The 16,365-nt window shown below is 36.3% G+C and overlaps 2 protein-coding genes across 2 annotated transcripts; both read right to left on the bottom strand.

Annotated features, from left to right (window-relative positions):
* Nucleotides 1–7,463: 7,463 nt before the first annotated feature.
* LOC110886629 (protein SRG1) lies at nucleotides 7,464–9,151 on the bottom strand. The gene is made up of 4 exons (XM_022134441.2): nucleotides 8,882–9,151; nucleotides 8,346–8,593; nucleotides 7,927–8,257; nucleotides 7,464–7,797 (listed from the first exon to the last, which is right to left on the bottom strand). Exons 1-4 carry the CDS (start codon nucleotides 9,128–9,130, stop codon nucleotides 7,558–7,560), a joined length of 1,068 nt encoding a protein of 355 aa, XP_021990133.1. The 5' UTR covers nucleotides 9,131–9,151; the 3' UTR covers nucleotides 7,464–7,557.
* Nucleotides 9,152–11,388: 2,237 nt separating this feature from the next.
* On the bottom strand, nucleotides 11,389–12,283 carry LOC110883340. Its single transcript, XM_022131127.2, has 3 exons — nucleotides 12,082–12,283; nucleotides 11,707–11,901; nucleotides 11,389–11,639 (listed from the first exon to the last, which is right to left on the bottom strand). The coding sequence occupies exons 1-3, from the start codon at nucleotides 12,125–12,127 to the stop codon at nucleotides 11,578–11,580; spliced, it is 303 nt and encodes a 100-aa protein (XP_021986819.2). The 5' UTR covers nucleotides 12,128–12,283; the 3' UTR covers nucleotides 11,389–11,577.
* Between the last annotated feature and the right edge of the window lie 4,082 nt (nucleotides 12,284–16,365).

The following is a 16,365-nucleotide window of genomic DNA, read 5'->3' as shown; positions in this document are numbered from 1 at the left end:
TAAAGGAGATAACAATTATTATAATATTAAGATAATAAAACTATACAAAAAACTGTATATAATATTTTATTATATTTGTAGTTTACTGTTCATTTGATTCACTTTAGGAGAATTCCAAACATAAAACCTATGTTAATTATATGTACAGAAATCAAGAAAAAAATCAATACGTTTGAAAAAGGTATTTATCATGTTAATATACTTCAAAATTTATGTTATTATTGCGATCCATATGTTTAAATGAAAATTAGGAAAAATAACTAATACTTGAAAGAAATAAGCAAGAAAGTATAAAGAAATAAGCAAAATTTATGTTATTATTGTGACAGTCGCCTGAGCCCTAAACCCAGGCCCACTGGAGATGTCCATCTAACTCTGCCTGTCTCCGTTCTAGCTGGATAAGTGATACTCGAGGCTGGAGCTGCTCGTTGGAGTACCAAGACGGTTGGCCGGAGAAAAGGGCCAGCAACCGTCACTCTCTCTCATCTTTTCATCGTTCTTTCACGTTTCTCTCTCTTTCTCTAGATCTCACTTGCGTATATGAACAACCCAACACCACCCTCAGATGACGCGTGGTCTACTTTGACACTCACTCGCCCACCTGGTTCTTTAAGACCGTGGGGTATGGTGGGGCAGGAGTTTGGGGTATGGGTTGACACGTGGACTTCGTTGGGCACCGCTGGTCAGTTGCATGTTGGGTCGGTATGGTGGGGCGTGGGTTGGCCACGTGTTATAATTTTTTTTTTAATTATTATAAAAATACACACAAAATTAAAAAAAAAAGTCTAGCCACCTATAGCCTAGCCAATCCAGCCAATGAGAGCCGGCCACGGAAAACCGCTAAGCCCGCCCAACACCTGGGTTGAAGCCCCCGCCCAAGGGGCCACGCCAAAACCCAAACTGACCCGGTATGGTGACTTGAGTGTTTGTACCCAACCCATGCCCCAACCCCCACCCATACCCCATAATCTAATATGTTACCAACTCACCTCATTTCACTGTTCATTTTCACTGTTCATTTACTTTTCATTTTATTAGATATAGATTTATATCATACTATAGCTATGTATTCAGCTTTTAAAAAAAGTTACTAAATTGAATTTATTAGAAAAAATTAAAATTAAATGAAAATGAGTTAAAGCATATAGTGTTTTTTGTTATAAACCAGACATTTTAGGCCCAACCCATTACTTATGGGCTTTAGGGTTTATGGTTTTATTTATCTATATATTGTATTGTTGAATAGAATGAATGGGATGAATTCAGTTTTATCCCTAATTCTCTCTGGTTTTTATCACGTTATCAGCACGATTGTTCTCCACTAAGCATTAATCCGCAATCTGAAATCATCCACAAGTCGCTATCATTCACAATCTTCTGTTCAACACAATCCGGGTACATATCATCATCTTTGCACTGTGATAAATATGTTTCCATGTTATTTTTTCATTACATGTAGATTTGTATATCCAGAGGATGAATCCCAGTTTTCGATTTTACTAAATGGTTAGTATGAAAAGTTTTTTTTATATACGCTTCTACCGTGAAAATTAAAACTGTGTTTTCAAAGACTTAAAAGGATACACATTTTTTTTAACGGTTTTCAAAAGTGGGTTTTCAGATTTCCTTTGGAATAACATAATTACTCTCATTTATCTATTTTTTCTAATACCCAGAACATGATTTTTTTTTCTCTTTTACAACTGTTGGTTTTTTTTTAGAACAAAATAGGAATAGGTATTTCCTATTATTCGCACTTACCAATACAAATTTTAGAGAATCAAGCGGTCACTGCCGCCCTAAACAACTGAAAAAAAAAAAAAACAACACATAAGACATCACATTCTGACTGAAAACTTTTCTTCGGCCGACTTTTATACTCACCGGCGTTCACCGGCGATTGTCCTCAATCGCAAATCGCAAATCGCTAAACAATACCGGCGACGGTTTCTCTCGCGTTAGACGCTTCGACGGCAGTGGCGGAGGTATCGATGCATTGTTGTTGTGGAGATTTGACGTTTTCTGTTTCAATCTGCCTCTTCGTCGTGACGGTGGTGCCTCCGATGATACCCGCAATCCTTCGTCGTGACGGTTGTTATTTTTTTTTTCGAATAAATTTACAACAAAGATCAATATTTCTTCTCTGTGTAATACAAGTACAACTGCCGCTGTTGATGAGAAAACAAACCCTAGGTTTTAAAGATATATTGGATTGAGTTGCTAGGCCCAATTATGGGCCGGTTATGGTTATGGATAGTTTTTTTATTTGACTAATAAGGCCCAAAGTGTATCTCAATATCCCAAACATATAAAATATGTTTTGGTTTCAGCCCGTGTTTGCGTAAAATATAATTAATAAAATGATATACGAGAACAATATGAATGACCCTTCATATGCTCATCTTTTATGCTAGAAAACCATCTTACTAGAAAATGGAGGTGGAGCCCAGCTCATTTTTTTTTTCTTTCGAGGTGTATTTTAAAAATACATATAATTATGTAAAGAAAATGGAGGTTAATAATTTATATTAAAAAAAAAAATCATTAAAGAAATAAAGCATATCCCTAACACAAAACATTAAAAACTCAACACTACATATGAAAACTGTCTTCTTGTTTAGAACCTGAAGTTCTAATTATAGAGAACCCGAAGTTCTCCTACAGTATCCATTATATACACATGCTTGTGATTAAATGCATGTCTCTTTACTTTGTAGACAAAATGTCGAACTTAACAAATCTTGAATTCACTGCACTTGAAATCTCGGGCAACAACTACCCCTCATGGGCTTTTGATGCTAAAGCCTATCTGGAAGCAATGAGTCTGGGGGAGACAATCATTGATGGGAATAAAACGTCCCTTCAAGAAAAAACTAAAGCTTTGGCATTCCTTCGACTTCATCTTCATGAAGACCTAAAGAGGGAAAACCGTACTGTCGAGGACCCTCTCGAGTTATGGAAAAACATTCAAGAAAGATTTGACCACCTGAAGTTGGTCTTACTCTCTAAAACTCGCTACAAGTGGGTTCATTTAAGGCTACGAGATCATAAGACTGTTAGTGAGTACAATTCTGCCCTTCTTCGCATCACCTCTGAGCTTAAATTATGTGGTGAACAAATCACCGACAAAGACATGATTGAGCAAACTATCTCAACGTTCCATTTATCCAATATGCTCCTGGCGCAGCAGTACAGGGAACGTAATTTTACAAAATATTCTGAGCTAATATCATGTTTGTTGGTCGCGGAACAAAATAACAAGCTCATACTACAAAATCATTAAATACGTGTTATGTGATGGTTTGGTTTTTATTTCAACTCTAGTGGTATTTTATGTTTTGAACTATTGATATGGTTTCATTTAAAACCTAGTGATGTTTGATTTATAGTTGCATGATGTTTTTATCATACTCAAACATGCAATTTCTTATACTTAATGTGTTTTATTATTTCCAGAAGAAATATGTATACTAGCTCCAGCAGAGCTATTATTGGTGATGAATGTCTGGTAGATAGCGGTAGTACTAACACTATTCTCAAAGATATGAAATTTTTCTCTGAGTTGTCTCCGGCAGAGACACCGATTAGTACTATATCTGGTGTCAGTAACCTTATCGAAGGCTCCGGCAGAGCACACATAATATTATCTTCGGGTACCCAACTAACTATTGATAATGCATTATATTCAAGTAAATCCAAAAGAAATTTACTTAGCTTTAAAGATATTCGAAAAAACGGTTACCACCTAAAAACAATATCTGAACAAAATATTGAATATCTTCAAATTACTTCAAACAAAAATGGCAAAGAAACAATTGTTGAACAATTAGAAGCCTTATCCTCTGGATTATATTGTACTAATATCAATCCTATCGAATCATACATGGTGAGTAACCAAAAGCTGTTAGATAAAGACACATTCAATATATGGCATGATCGTCTAGGTCACCCTGGTAGCATAATGATGAGACGAATAATCAAAAGTGCAACCGGGCACCCTCTCAAAAACTTAAAAGTTTTGCTACCACAAGACTTATCATGTGCAGCATGCTCTCTGGGCAAACTTATAATTCGGCCCTCACAAACTAAATTGATACATGAAACCCCATCATTTTTGGACAGAATCCAAGGGGATATTTGTGGGCCCATTCATCCTCCGTGTGGACCATTCCGCTATTTCTTGGTCTTAATTGACGCATCCTCAAGGTGGTCACACGTGAGCCTTTTAGCTACTCGAAATGTAGCATTTGCCCGACTTTTAGCTCAAATCATACAATTGAGAGCCAATTTTCCTGATAATCAAATTAAAAACATCCGAATGGATAATGCGGGAGAGTTTACATCTCAAGCTTTTAATGACTATTGTATGTCAATTGGGATCAATGTTGAACATTCAGTACCTCATGTTCACACACAAAACGGTTTAGCTGAATCTCTGATTAAACGATTACAAATAATCGCTAGACCACTCTTAATGAGATGTAGATTACCATCTTCTGCATGGGGTCATGCTATTTTGCATGCCGCTGCACTGATTAGATTGAGACCAACTGCTGATCACGAATACTCCCCATTACAACTGGTCTCCGGACGAGAACCAAGTTTGTCCCACCTTAGAATTTTTGGTTGTGCAGTATATGTACCAATACCGCCACCACAACGTACTACAATGGGACCCCAAAGAAGACTGGGTATCTATATTGGTTTTAACTCCTCGTCCATAATTAAATATTTAGAACCAATGACGGGAGATATGTTTACAGCACGGTATGCTGATTGTCATTTTGATGAAACAATGTTCCCAGTCTTAGGGGGAGACAAGGAAAAAGAAAGACTGGTAACGCAAGAAATAACGTGGAATGCATCATCGCTATCAAATCTCGACCCCCGAAGTGGTCAATGTGAATATGAAGTCCAAAAGATCATACATTTGCAAAGAATAGCGAATGAATTACCAGATGCATTCACAGACACGAATAGAGTGACAAAGTCACATGTACCAGCATCAAATGCACCTGCTCGAATTGAAGTAATCCCAGAAGCGATTACTATACAACGAAAGCGTGGGAGACCAATCGGTTCCAAAGACAAAAACCCACGGAAACGAAAAGAGCAAAGTAACGCAGTTGGTGAAAACTCACAAAAGATTATAAGTGAAACCCCGGTAGAGGTAAATGTCCCAGAAGAGACAACTATGAATCCAGAGGAAAATGAAGTTTCAGAAGAAACTCCGGTACCGAACGAAAATGAGATCTCTATTAATTATGTACAAGATAGTACAATGTGGAACCGGAATAAAACACGTGTTGATGATATATTCGCATATGCTATAGCAACGGATGTAATCAATGAAAATGATTACGTACCTAAAACTTTAGAAGAGTGCATGCACAGAAATGATTGGCCAAGATGGCAAGAAGCCATAAATGCCGAATTAAATTCGCTCGAAAAGCGACATGTTTTCGGACCTGTAGTCCGAACGCCCATAGACGTCAAACCAGTAGGTTATAAATGGGTGTTTGCAATAAAGAGAAATGAAAAGAATGAGATTGTACGATATAAGGCTCGACTTGTAGCACAAGGGTTTTCCCAAATCCCAGGAGTTGATTATGAGGAAACGTATTCCCCTGTAGTGGATGCGATAACCCTTAGGTTCCTAATCGGCCTCACAATCTCTGAAGGACTTCATATGAGACTAATGGATGTCGTCACCGCATACTTATACGGGACACTTGAAAATGACATCTACATGAAAATCCCGAAAGGATTAAAATTGCCTGAAGCATTAAAATCAACACCTCGAGATATGTGTTCTATAAAGCTCCAGAGATCTTTATATGGTCTCAAACAATCTGGTCGTATGTGGTACAATCGACTTAGTGAATATCTCGGAAAAGAAGGATACAAGTCTGATGTAATCAGTCCATGTGTTTTTATAAAAAGATCACTCTCAAATTTCACTATAATAGCAGTCTATGTTGATGATATCAACATCATCGGATCTCCTGAAGAGATAGAGAAAGCTGCTCAGTTGTTAAAGAAGGAATTTGAGATGAAAGATCTTGGTATGACAAAATTATGTATCGGACTACAATTTGAATATCTGTGCAATGGCACATTTGTCCATCAATCAAACTACATCCAGAAGATGTTAGTACGTTTCAATATGGACAAAGCACATCCGTTTAGCGTACCTATGGTTGTCCGACCGCTAGATCCACACAAGGATCCTTATCGCCCTCAAGAAGAAGGTGAAGAAGTACTTGGTCCAGAAGTACCGTACTTAAGCGCGATCGGTGCCCTTATGTATCTCGCAAATAACACAAGACCTGACATTGCATTTGCAGTACATGTACTAGCGAGATACAGTTCGAATCCAACACGTAGACACTGGAATGGTGTAAAACATATATTCCGGTATATATGCGGGACACAAGACTTAGGTCTTTTCTATCAGAAAGATCAAAAGTCCCAGCTTATTGGGTATGCTGATGCCGGATATCTATCAGATCCTCACAAAGCAAAATCTCAGACAGGTTACGTATTCACATACGGTGGCACAGCAATTTCTTGGAAGTCAACTAAGCAAACACTTACAGCAACATCATCAAATCATGCCGAATTAATAGCACTATATGATGCTGGTCGAGAATGCGTGTGGTTGAGATCAATGATTAATCACATACAAGAAGCATGCGGATTAGAACAGATCAAGAAGGAGCCGACAATTATTCATGAAGACAATGCTGCTTGCATAGCTCAGATCAGAGAAGGTTATATCAAGGGTGATCGAACAAAGCACATCTCACCAAAGTTCTTCTCAACATATGACTTGCAGAAAGAAGGGGAAATCGATGTTCGTCAGATCAAGTCAAGTGAAAATCTAGCAGATCTGTTCACAAAATCTTTACCTAGAAGCAATTTCGAGCAGTTATCACACAAGATCGGTCTTCGTAGATTGAAAGATGTTTGTTGAATTCAGGGGGAGAATTATACACGCTGTACTCTTTTTCCCTTAACTAAGTTTTGTCCCACTGGGTTTTCTTAGTAAGGTTTTTAATGAGGCAGCATAGCTGATCCAGTAGTATCAGTTTATTTATTGAGGTCCAGAAGTACCTATTTAACATCATCCTGAAGTATGTCGTTAAATTGTGTATAATTCTAAATGTCTGAGGGGGAGTGTTATAAACCAGACATTTTAGGCCCAACCCATTACTTATGGGCTTTAGGGTTTATGGTTTTATTTATCTATATATTGTATTGTTGAATAGAATGAATGGGATGAATTCAGTTTTATCCCTAATTCTCTCTGGTTTTTATCATTTTTTTTAATGTGAGGGGTAAAATTGAATTCCAGGGTCTTGGATTATCTTCTGTTTGGTAAACTTTGAGATGACAAAACATAACATTAAAGTATATTTCATTAAATATGATAAAATCTACAAGCTTTGGTATAAGTCTTGTTGCAATGTAAATTATGTTGGCACATGTAAATTATTTCTTACTCTCCGATTCTAAAAGTAGTCCATTAGATTCTGCAGACTACAAGAAGCTTGTTTAGACTTTAACATCATCAAGAGGAACATTAATGCCTTTCTGAAAGCTTTCATAATTAAAGACGGCATAGTTTTTAACGGTCTTGTACATCCTCGGCGTCTTCTCGTCAACCAAAACATCCACCGGGCCAATCTCTTTGTTAGGGTCGGGTTCTATAAACATAGCCACGGATATTCTCCCCTTCCCCTTGTTTGTCACAACCCTGTGAAGCGGACTCTTGAAAATCCCATTACTCAAGATCTGCAAAACCAATAAAACTTGTGTAAAGTATAACGGTATCATATAAGCTTAAGCTGCCCATTCGATCCATTTGATGTGTCAAGTATTAGTACACACAACTAACATAGTTTGAAACGAGTATGTTGTAACCTGCATTTGATCGCCAAGATTAATGAAAAGGGCATCACGTATCACAGGAACCATATACCATTTACCATCATTAAACACTTGAAGCCCTTCGACTTCAGGATCTTGTAATAAAAAAGTAATCCCAGATTTATCCGAATGGGCTTTCAGACCAAGCACTTGATCTGGGGTTGGACATGGTGGGTACAAAAGAAACCTCGCTGACATAACTTCATGTTCTTCACTAAATTGTTTCGAAAAACAATTTTCTTCCAAACCTAAAGATTTTGCCATTGCCTCGAATATGACCACAGATATAGATTTGATCTTCATGGTATAGTCATCGAGGGTTTCCCTGCATAACACACGACTCTTTGTTCTTTTAACATATTGAGGAGTATATGTTATCAATGCATCTGGATGAAGAAAGTTAGAAATGGGACCTGAAATTCGATGGGTTTTCGGGCCAGAACTGGAGTTTTCTTTGATCTTTGGGGAGAAGTAGAAGAAAAAGGCGATCACACCAATCTTGAACTTGACTCTCAGAGACTGTCACGTCGTTTCCATAGCCTTCAGAAGAACCAGCTTCTCTGTAGTATTTTTTCTTTTCCTCCAAGGGTAGCTCCAAGAACTGTTTGCTCACTTGTCGAACGATGTCTAGATACGACTCCGAAAGCCCGTGATTTACAGCCTTATTTTGAACATAAAATGTCAATGAATTTGAGTACCAACTTTCATCAAGAAATCTTGAATTTCAAGATAAAAGTATTTATTTTTATGGTAGTTTTAAGCTTGGTTTTAAAAAGCGTGTGACACTCTCTGATGCATTGATCTCAAAAGCCGATACGTGAAGCGCACGCATCACGTATTCGAGGCGAGCATTATGAAAAACTACTAAAAAACTATGTTTAAATAATAGTTTTTTTAGTAGTTTTTCAAAAAAAAAAAAAATCAACTAGTTAACTTTTATAAAATAGACCTGAAAACAACCCCAAGTGGTGAGTGCTGATCTGAGTTTATCTAGCTCAGCTTGTTGATCATCTTGTTTGGAAGATGAAACAAAACAACCAACGTCAATGATGGGCACTGGAGCAAAAGGAGGTGAGGTTTCTAAAGAACCAAATTTGGTGTAGTTGTTGTTGTTGATCATGTATTTGGAAGATGGTTGATCACCATCTATAGCCATCTGATATGGAGTTTTCTCTGGGAGTGAGTCAACTGAAGCCATGGTTCAACAGAGAAGAGTGAGAATGAGATATGAAAATGGGTGTGGGTTCTTGATTTATATATATAAACAAGAAAGGTGGCATGTTTGTATTGCTTTGTTGATGCAAGATTGGCTTACTCTATGTCTTGAAGTCTGTGAAGGTGGCCAACAAGATTCCGCTATCTAAGTTTCTTGCCGGGCCGTTTTCTATATTTATGTAGAAATTTTGCCGTTTAGAAAAAGTAGGAGTGTCGTCTCGGTTCTTGATTTATAAAGATTGATGTAACAATGAGGTAAATGAGTATAAATTCCAAGATGAGATAATGCCATAACACCAAATAAAAGACGTGTTGGAAATGTGTTCCTTGTAAGTGATTAAATGTTTTAATTTTATGGTAGTGGATGTGACAAATGAAACGGAGCCTAATGGATAAACGTGAAATATGAAAAATTTGAGATGAGTATTCGGGTATAGAACTGGATATGAGATTTGTTTTAAAAAAATCACGAGTGTAGGACGGCCGAACGGGTATGGTATCAGGTGATAACCTAACCTATCCGACTATTTACCCCTTTACCTGAACCAATTTAATTTTTGTTTTTATTTTTCATTGGCCCTTGTTTACTAATGCTTCATTTTAGTAGGTTAATTATGTGGGAAAAAAAAAAACTTTTCCTTTACAACTATATATTTTATAACATTATTTATATTTTGTATGGTATGAAGTATGAACTTAACTTTTGGTATTTTATCATCTTATAATTTTGTATTTTAGATATTTTAATAATTTATGGCCATGGTGACATGTATATAGTTTATATATTTTTTTTAATTATAATGTGTACTTGAAAATAACAAAGTATATTTTTTTAACAAACCGAAGGGTATAACAAATACCAGGTGGAAAATTACTATATTGAAACCCGACTGATATTGGGTTGTGTACAGCGTCTCGTTGTAGTTTATACATAGTGGGCATTGATGTAGATTTAAATCTAAATTTAGTAAGTGTGTGAATTAGACGGTAAAATAAAAGATAATGCGATTGTGATGTGATACCTTTCTCACTCATTTGAACTCTTTTTTATTAAAGAAATCATTGTTACCAAACTTTTTTAAAAAAATATTTGTTTCTCACTTACTTTTATAAACAAAGTTAGTTTTAAAATTTTAATATTAACTTTTACAAAATTTTCTTTTGTAGAAAAGCAATATTTTAAATATATTCTATAAACTTTAATTATACCATCTGTTCACATCTCCAAGGGAGAGGCACAGATGCGCTCCTCCGGGCCCAACAATTTTTATGACTCATGTAGCCAAGGGTGTCACCCGAAACGCGCTCCCCTCCAATGATGTCATTCCCATATATGTTGCCACATAAGTCAAATAAATGTGCGCATTGTCCATTGTCTAAGGATATCTTATATGATAGCTGACAGACGTGTCAATGGATTTTTTTAACTCAATTTTCTTATAATATATACATTAATTACACCAAATGATCTTATGCCTTATAATATATACATTAATTACACCAAATGATCTTATGCTGAACTTTTCATAATATATAAGTTAATTAACCAACCGCCCATTTGGGCTCTGAAGAATCCACATACACAGGCTCGAATTGTGGTATCTCGCCATTTGAATTTACTCCTAGTTCTTTACCGTTAAGCATCATCACTTGACTGTGTAGATCCCCGTCTTTAGCGGTTAAATGGTATTCTTCTCGCGTGTTTGTTCCACTAATCTTGGAATGGCGCTGTTTGTTTGCTTTATGACGATGATAATGAACACGCGATTTTAGTTTATGTAAACTCCAAGCGCTATCTAGAGACAAGCTTACATCAACTGTACTTTTGCTGTCTAGATTGATCAATAGTAGTGTTATTCCCTGCTGCAATAGTTGTTAGAAGCTTCGTGAGAAATGACTTTATTACCCTTTCGAGTTTCGTTGCAATTTTCATAGATAAATGGGTTGCAAAATAAATGGGCTGTGTTGGTAGGGTAATAACTGGTAATGGGTCAGGTCAAGTTGGGCTAACCCATCAACATTTTTTGATTGAATAACAAGAAATTACTAACCAGATTCTGACTCAAAACTAATATGATTGAATAACAAGAATTACTAACCAATCAACTTAAATCAAAAACACAAAACATAATCCAACTGTTAGTTTTGTTGATCACTTAATAAATCATTCAACTTAAAAGTATGATCGAACAAACACACGTTAAGGCGTAATTGCTTTTAGGTTTATAAGTTTTCTCGAACGTCACATTTCCTTTAACCAAAAGTAAAATACGTAGCGTAGGTGTCTGAAACATACATCTAGAATTCAGTTACTTAGTTATCATAACCATATACATCAAATACGTTGGAAAATACAGTTAGTTACTGAGAGTCCATGCCCATACACAAGTACAAGTCAAGGTAAAGACGACTGGATTAGAGGTCAATCGGCTAAAACAGGTGTTCCTTGGCCTTGGCAGACCACGAACATCTTCCTAGTTTAACTTCGAGACCTAATAACCAACAGTATTAGTATCATAACCATAAGTAAAGGCGTCTTTTACAAAGGAAGGTTGTTACCTGAAGCAACTGCTTTTTTGTAGAATGGATCTTCTTTCAATATTTCCCTTAAGTCCTGGGGAGGCAATCTTCCACTTATCCAAGGCATGCTTTCTCTAGTGATACGGTTCGGATCAAGTGGCCGTCGGCTCGTAAAGAGTTTATTAGCTTCTTTACTTCTGCGACCTCGCACCCGTATAAAGTCGGACCCCAGCCCTGAGATTCACATTTATTAGGGAGGGAAAAAACATACGGTCTATGTCAATTGCATTGAAGAAAAGTTAGTACAACCACAACAGCAATTCAGCTCAACTGGACATATCAAATAGCATTTGATAAGTGACTGTGTACTTCGGATCAAACTACTCTATCGTATGAGGAGAATAAATTACGTACCTTCTATCACTGCTGCAGAAGTAACAAGAGGACGCTTGTGAGGCATTTTACCTATGAATTAAAAAGACAAGATTGGATTATTAATCCATATATCTAGACTAATGGTCAGACAAAAGAGTGTTGGTTACAGGCCCCAATATACACACACAACTCAAACTCACGTATGTGTTGATATGAATGATAAAAACTTGCTGCTGTATATTTCGAATGAAGAGGGTTACAAATATCAATAGAGCACCTGGCTATATATAGCCTTACAAACACGTGAGAAAACAAATAACAATAAGTCCAACTAAATAGGAACAAGACCCACTAGGCCACTACCTAACTGAACTATCAACGTAAACCTACATGCAATTCGGTCAACCACAATACCAAGTCAATCTCAACCAGTCCACTATAAAGAAAACGTGCAGCTACACATGGGTATAATCCCTTTTAACATGCAGCCTATTGTTGACTGTTTCATGACCCATAAATGAACCCGTGACCCGATAACGCACCGACCCATGACCCGTAAACAAACCCGAATAATCCAACAAAGAGAACCTGCTGACTATAATATTTCACATTTTGTATTGAAACGCCATACAAACTAAGCCAAAAGTCTTTGACTAATGGTCGGACACAAGCCAAGATCATTATAATATTTCCTTTCTATGCAAGATAACTACTCACATCTATTATAGAAATATCACATAAATTTCCTCTTAAGCTTAATCAAACAGGTGAATAGAGTGGAGCTGGTTGTTACCTGAAGGATCATATGCATATGCTGATGATTCCATAGGCAGAGAGAGGGGCTTGAAAATGAATCCTCCGGTTACTTGAGCTTTGGTACCTATTATTAGTTAGGTAAAAGTAAATCGTTCAATAGGAACACGAGTTACATATTATTATAACCATAAGAGTCGTAGCATTTTACAAAAGAACAAAACAATCAAACAAGAAATTACGAGTAGTTGCTGGTGCAGAGTTAACAAGATACTCCTGACAAGGGCACTTGAGAGCCTTTCTACCTGTTCATTAACAAGACAAGAAGATTAAGCTAACCCAAAAATCTTGACAAATGCTCAGACAAAAGAGAACTTTACCAGCCAAGATCTTGAAAATGGATGCTTCAGCATTGGCATTGGTACCTGTTAGGTATAATAAATAAATAGTTGCTTTATAACCATGATCAAATATCTTAACAATATGTTATGTTATACAGCTACCAAAAGCAGCAGCAGCAGCAGTTGCATTCTCAACAAAGGACTGGTGCTTCCATTTTACGTCTCTGCCTGTATGTATGTATGTATTAACAATACCAGATTAAATTAATGAAACCAATTCCATAGCATTCACACAAAAACAGTTGTCAAGAAATAAAACTAAACACCTCTATGATATGAATAAGAAGAATTCATACATATGATAAGTGACCATCATATTACGTTGTACGTACCTTCGTCTTCCATCGAGAGGCTTATGATTTTAGGGTTTTTCACTTCAGTCAAAAAATAGAGAAATAAACTTTTTTGTGTTTAAGGTTTCATTTTTATTGTTATTTTCATCCAATTGACAAATAAGGTTAGAAATTTTTGCCTTTTTTTGTCGTTTTCCACGTTTAAATGGAGAGTATCATCGTCATTTTACGCCTGAACTCCATCATTTAAATAATGAGGAAAACGACAAAAATGGCAGAAATTTCTAATCCAATTTACCAATTGAATGGAAACGGCAACAACAATGAAACCTCATAGACCCAAATACAAAAGGTTTCATTTTTTTTTTAACTAGAGTGACAAAAGTGACCTAAATTCAAGAACCAATTTTGCCATTTAACTCTACTCTTTAGGGTTAATTACTGTTTTCGTCCCTGTGGTCTGTCAAAAATCACTATTTCAGTCATTAAAAATTGTGATTTCAGTCCGTGTAGTTTCACTTTCGTAACCATTTCAATCCACCTCGTAACCATTTCAGTCCCTGTACTAACAAAATAAATAGATTGAAATGGTTACGAAAGTGAAACCACAGGGACTGAAATCACAATTTTTAAACTAATGGACTGAAATAATAATTTTTGACAAACCACAAGGACGAAAACATTAATTAACTCAACTCTTTAATTAAAACTATATGATCATTTCAGTCCACCTCGTAACCATTTCAGTCCTTGTACTAACAGAATAAATAGATTGAAATGGTTACGAAAGTGAAACCACAGGGACTGAAATCACAATTTTTAAACTAATTGACTGAAATAGTGATTTTCAACAAACACAAGGACGGAAACATTAATTAACTCAACTCTTTAATTAAAACTATATGTTATTATTTTCTCTTTCTTCTATTACATTTTTAATTACCGTCTATTTTTTAGTATTATTTTTTTTTTTTCAAATATTTATCCAACATGTTACTAAAAAACATAGCAGCCCATTATGAATGTCATAACTCATTGTGAAATTGAGTTATGATCTCAAATTTTTACTATAGGTAGTTCCAGGTGATTCTAAATATCTCCAACTGGAATCTCGCAAAAAGAATAAACGAGGATTTTTAAATGATTTTTGGCGTAAACTGTCATCAGAAAGTTATAAATCAGACCTAGGTGTAGAGAATGATTTTTAGGTCATGAGAAAAATACACAAGTGTTCGGGAATTAAATAACATGTTGTGCTAAAATATCATAATTTTATGAATTCGTTTAGTATTTTAAATAAATTCCCGAACCCAAACCCGAAAAGTTTAAACAAACCCGAACACGACCCATTCAACCCGATTTTTTATTTTTTAATTTTTTCCAAAAATTAATATCTTAAAAATAAAATTTACTACACAAATGCATATAATACAACTACATTTAAATTATAAAATCTTCTGTCAAAATCATTTTTTAAGTTATAATTACGGCATAAAATACACACCCAATTTAATTTATGGTATAAAACGTTCTGTAAAAAAATATAATAAAAGATGAATGGGTTAAACGGGTCCTCGGGTTCAACCTGGAAATGACCGAACCTGTTTAGACTAAACCCAAACCCACGAATTTCGTGTTATGTTCTATCGTGTTTTCGGGTGTTATGTGTAAGTGCAGTTCCTGCCGAGTAACTGTCGCTTATCAGTTCTGGTCAACCAAAGCAGAAGTCCAAGTTAAAGTCAACCATAACGAAGAATTCAAGACCACATGAAGACCTGCATTGATCAAGGGGGAGTTGTTAATGCACTTTGGGTGAAAAGTGCATGGCTTCCAATTGTTAGGGTCTTTAGTGTACATGTCTTGAAAGTTAGTCCCAAGAAGTTCCTAGGGACAATTTGTCCAAGTTTTGGATGGAATTTCTTGGTCAGAGTTTTATGTAAAGTTAGTCCCAAGAAGTTCCTAGGGACAAATTGTCCAAGTTTTAGGAGAAGTTTTGTCTGAGTTTTGGTGTAGAATTGGTTTGTCCGAGGTTTAGTCCCTAGCCTATATATATGTGTGTATTGTATAGATTAGGGCAACTCTTGCAGCTGGGTGCACCTCTCCCACTCGTTCATCCTTCTGTGTGAATTCTAGAGAGAGAGAGACTATGTGTTAGTAAGAGAAAGCTAGGGTTTAGATCTTTGTGATCTAAACCAGCTTGTAGATGATGTATACTCCTTTGGTTTGTGTAATCTGTGATGACTGATTCATCAATAAAGAGATTCATCCTCTACATATTTCTATCTTGTTCTTCATATTTTGTTCTTCATGTCTTGAATCAAGTGCAATGTTTGATGTTCGTCATCGATCCCCTGCTTACACAGAAAAAATTCGGACCAGATTTTCAAATCTAGCCCGATCGAATGTTTTCGTAAACAGGTCGGCAAGGTTATCCAAGGTGTCTACCCTAACCACTTCTATTAAACCCTTCTCAGCACAGTCGCGAATAAAGTGATGCCTAACATCTATGTGCTTAGTGCGTGAGTGATTAACTGGATTGTTTGTTATGGAAATGGCAGAGTTGTTATCAACAAGGATAGGAGTTCGAGTAAAATTCAAACCGTAGTCCCTCATTTGCTGCTGAATCCACAAAACCTGAGCACAACAGCTTGAAGCAGCAATGTACTCGGCCTCGCACGTGGATAGAGAAACGGCAACTTGCTTTTTGCATTGCCAAGAGACAAGACGATTTCCAAGAAGTTGTGCGCCGCCAGAGGTTGACTTTCTGTTCAGCCGGCACCCTCCGAAATCTGCGTCAGCATATGCGATCAAATCCAGACCACCTTCAGCTGGATACCACAATCCAAGCTTAGGCGTCCCTTTCAGATATCTGAAAA

This window comes from Helianthus annuus, chromosome 10 (genome assembly GCF_002127325.2).
Source record: "Helianthus annuus cultivar XRQ/B chromosome 10, HanXRQr2.0-SUNRISE, whole genome shotgun sequence".
Classification (NCBI taxonomy): domain Eukaryota; kingdom Viridiplantae; phylum Streptophyta; class Magnoliopsida; order Asterales; family Asteraceae; genus Helianthus; species Helianthus annuus.
This window is presented reverse-complemented; position numbering and strand designations above follow the sequence as displayed.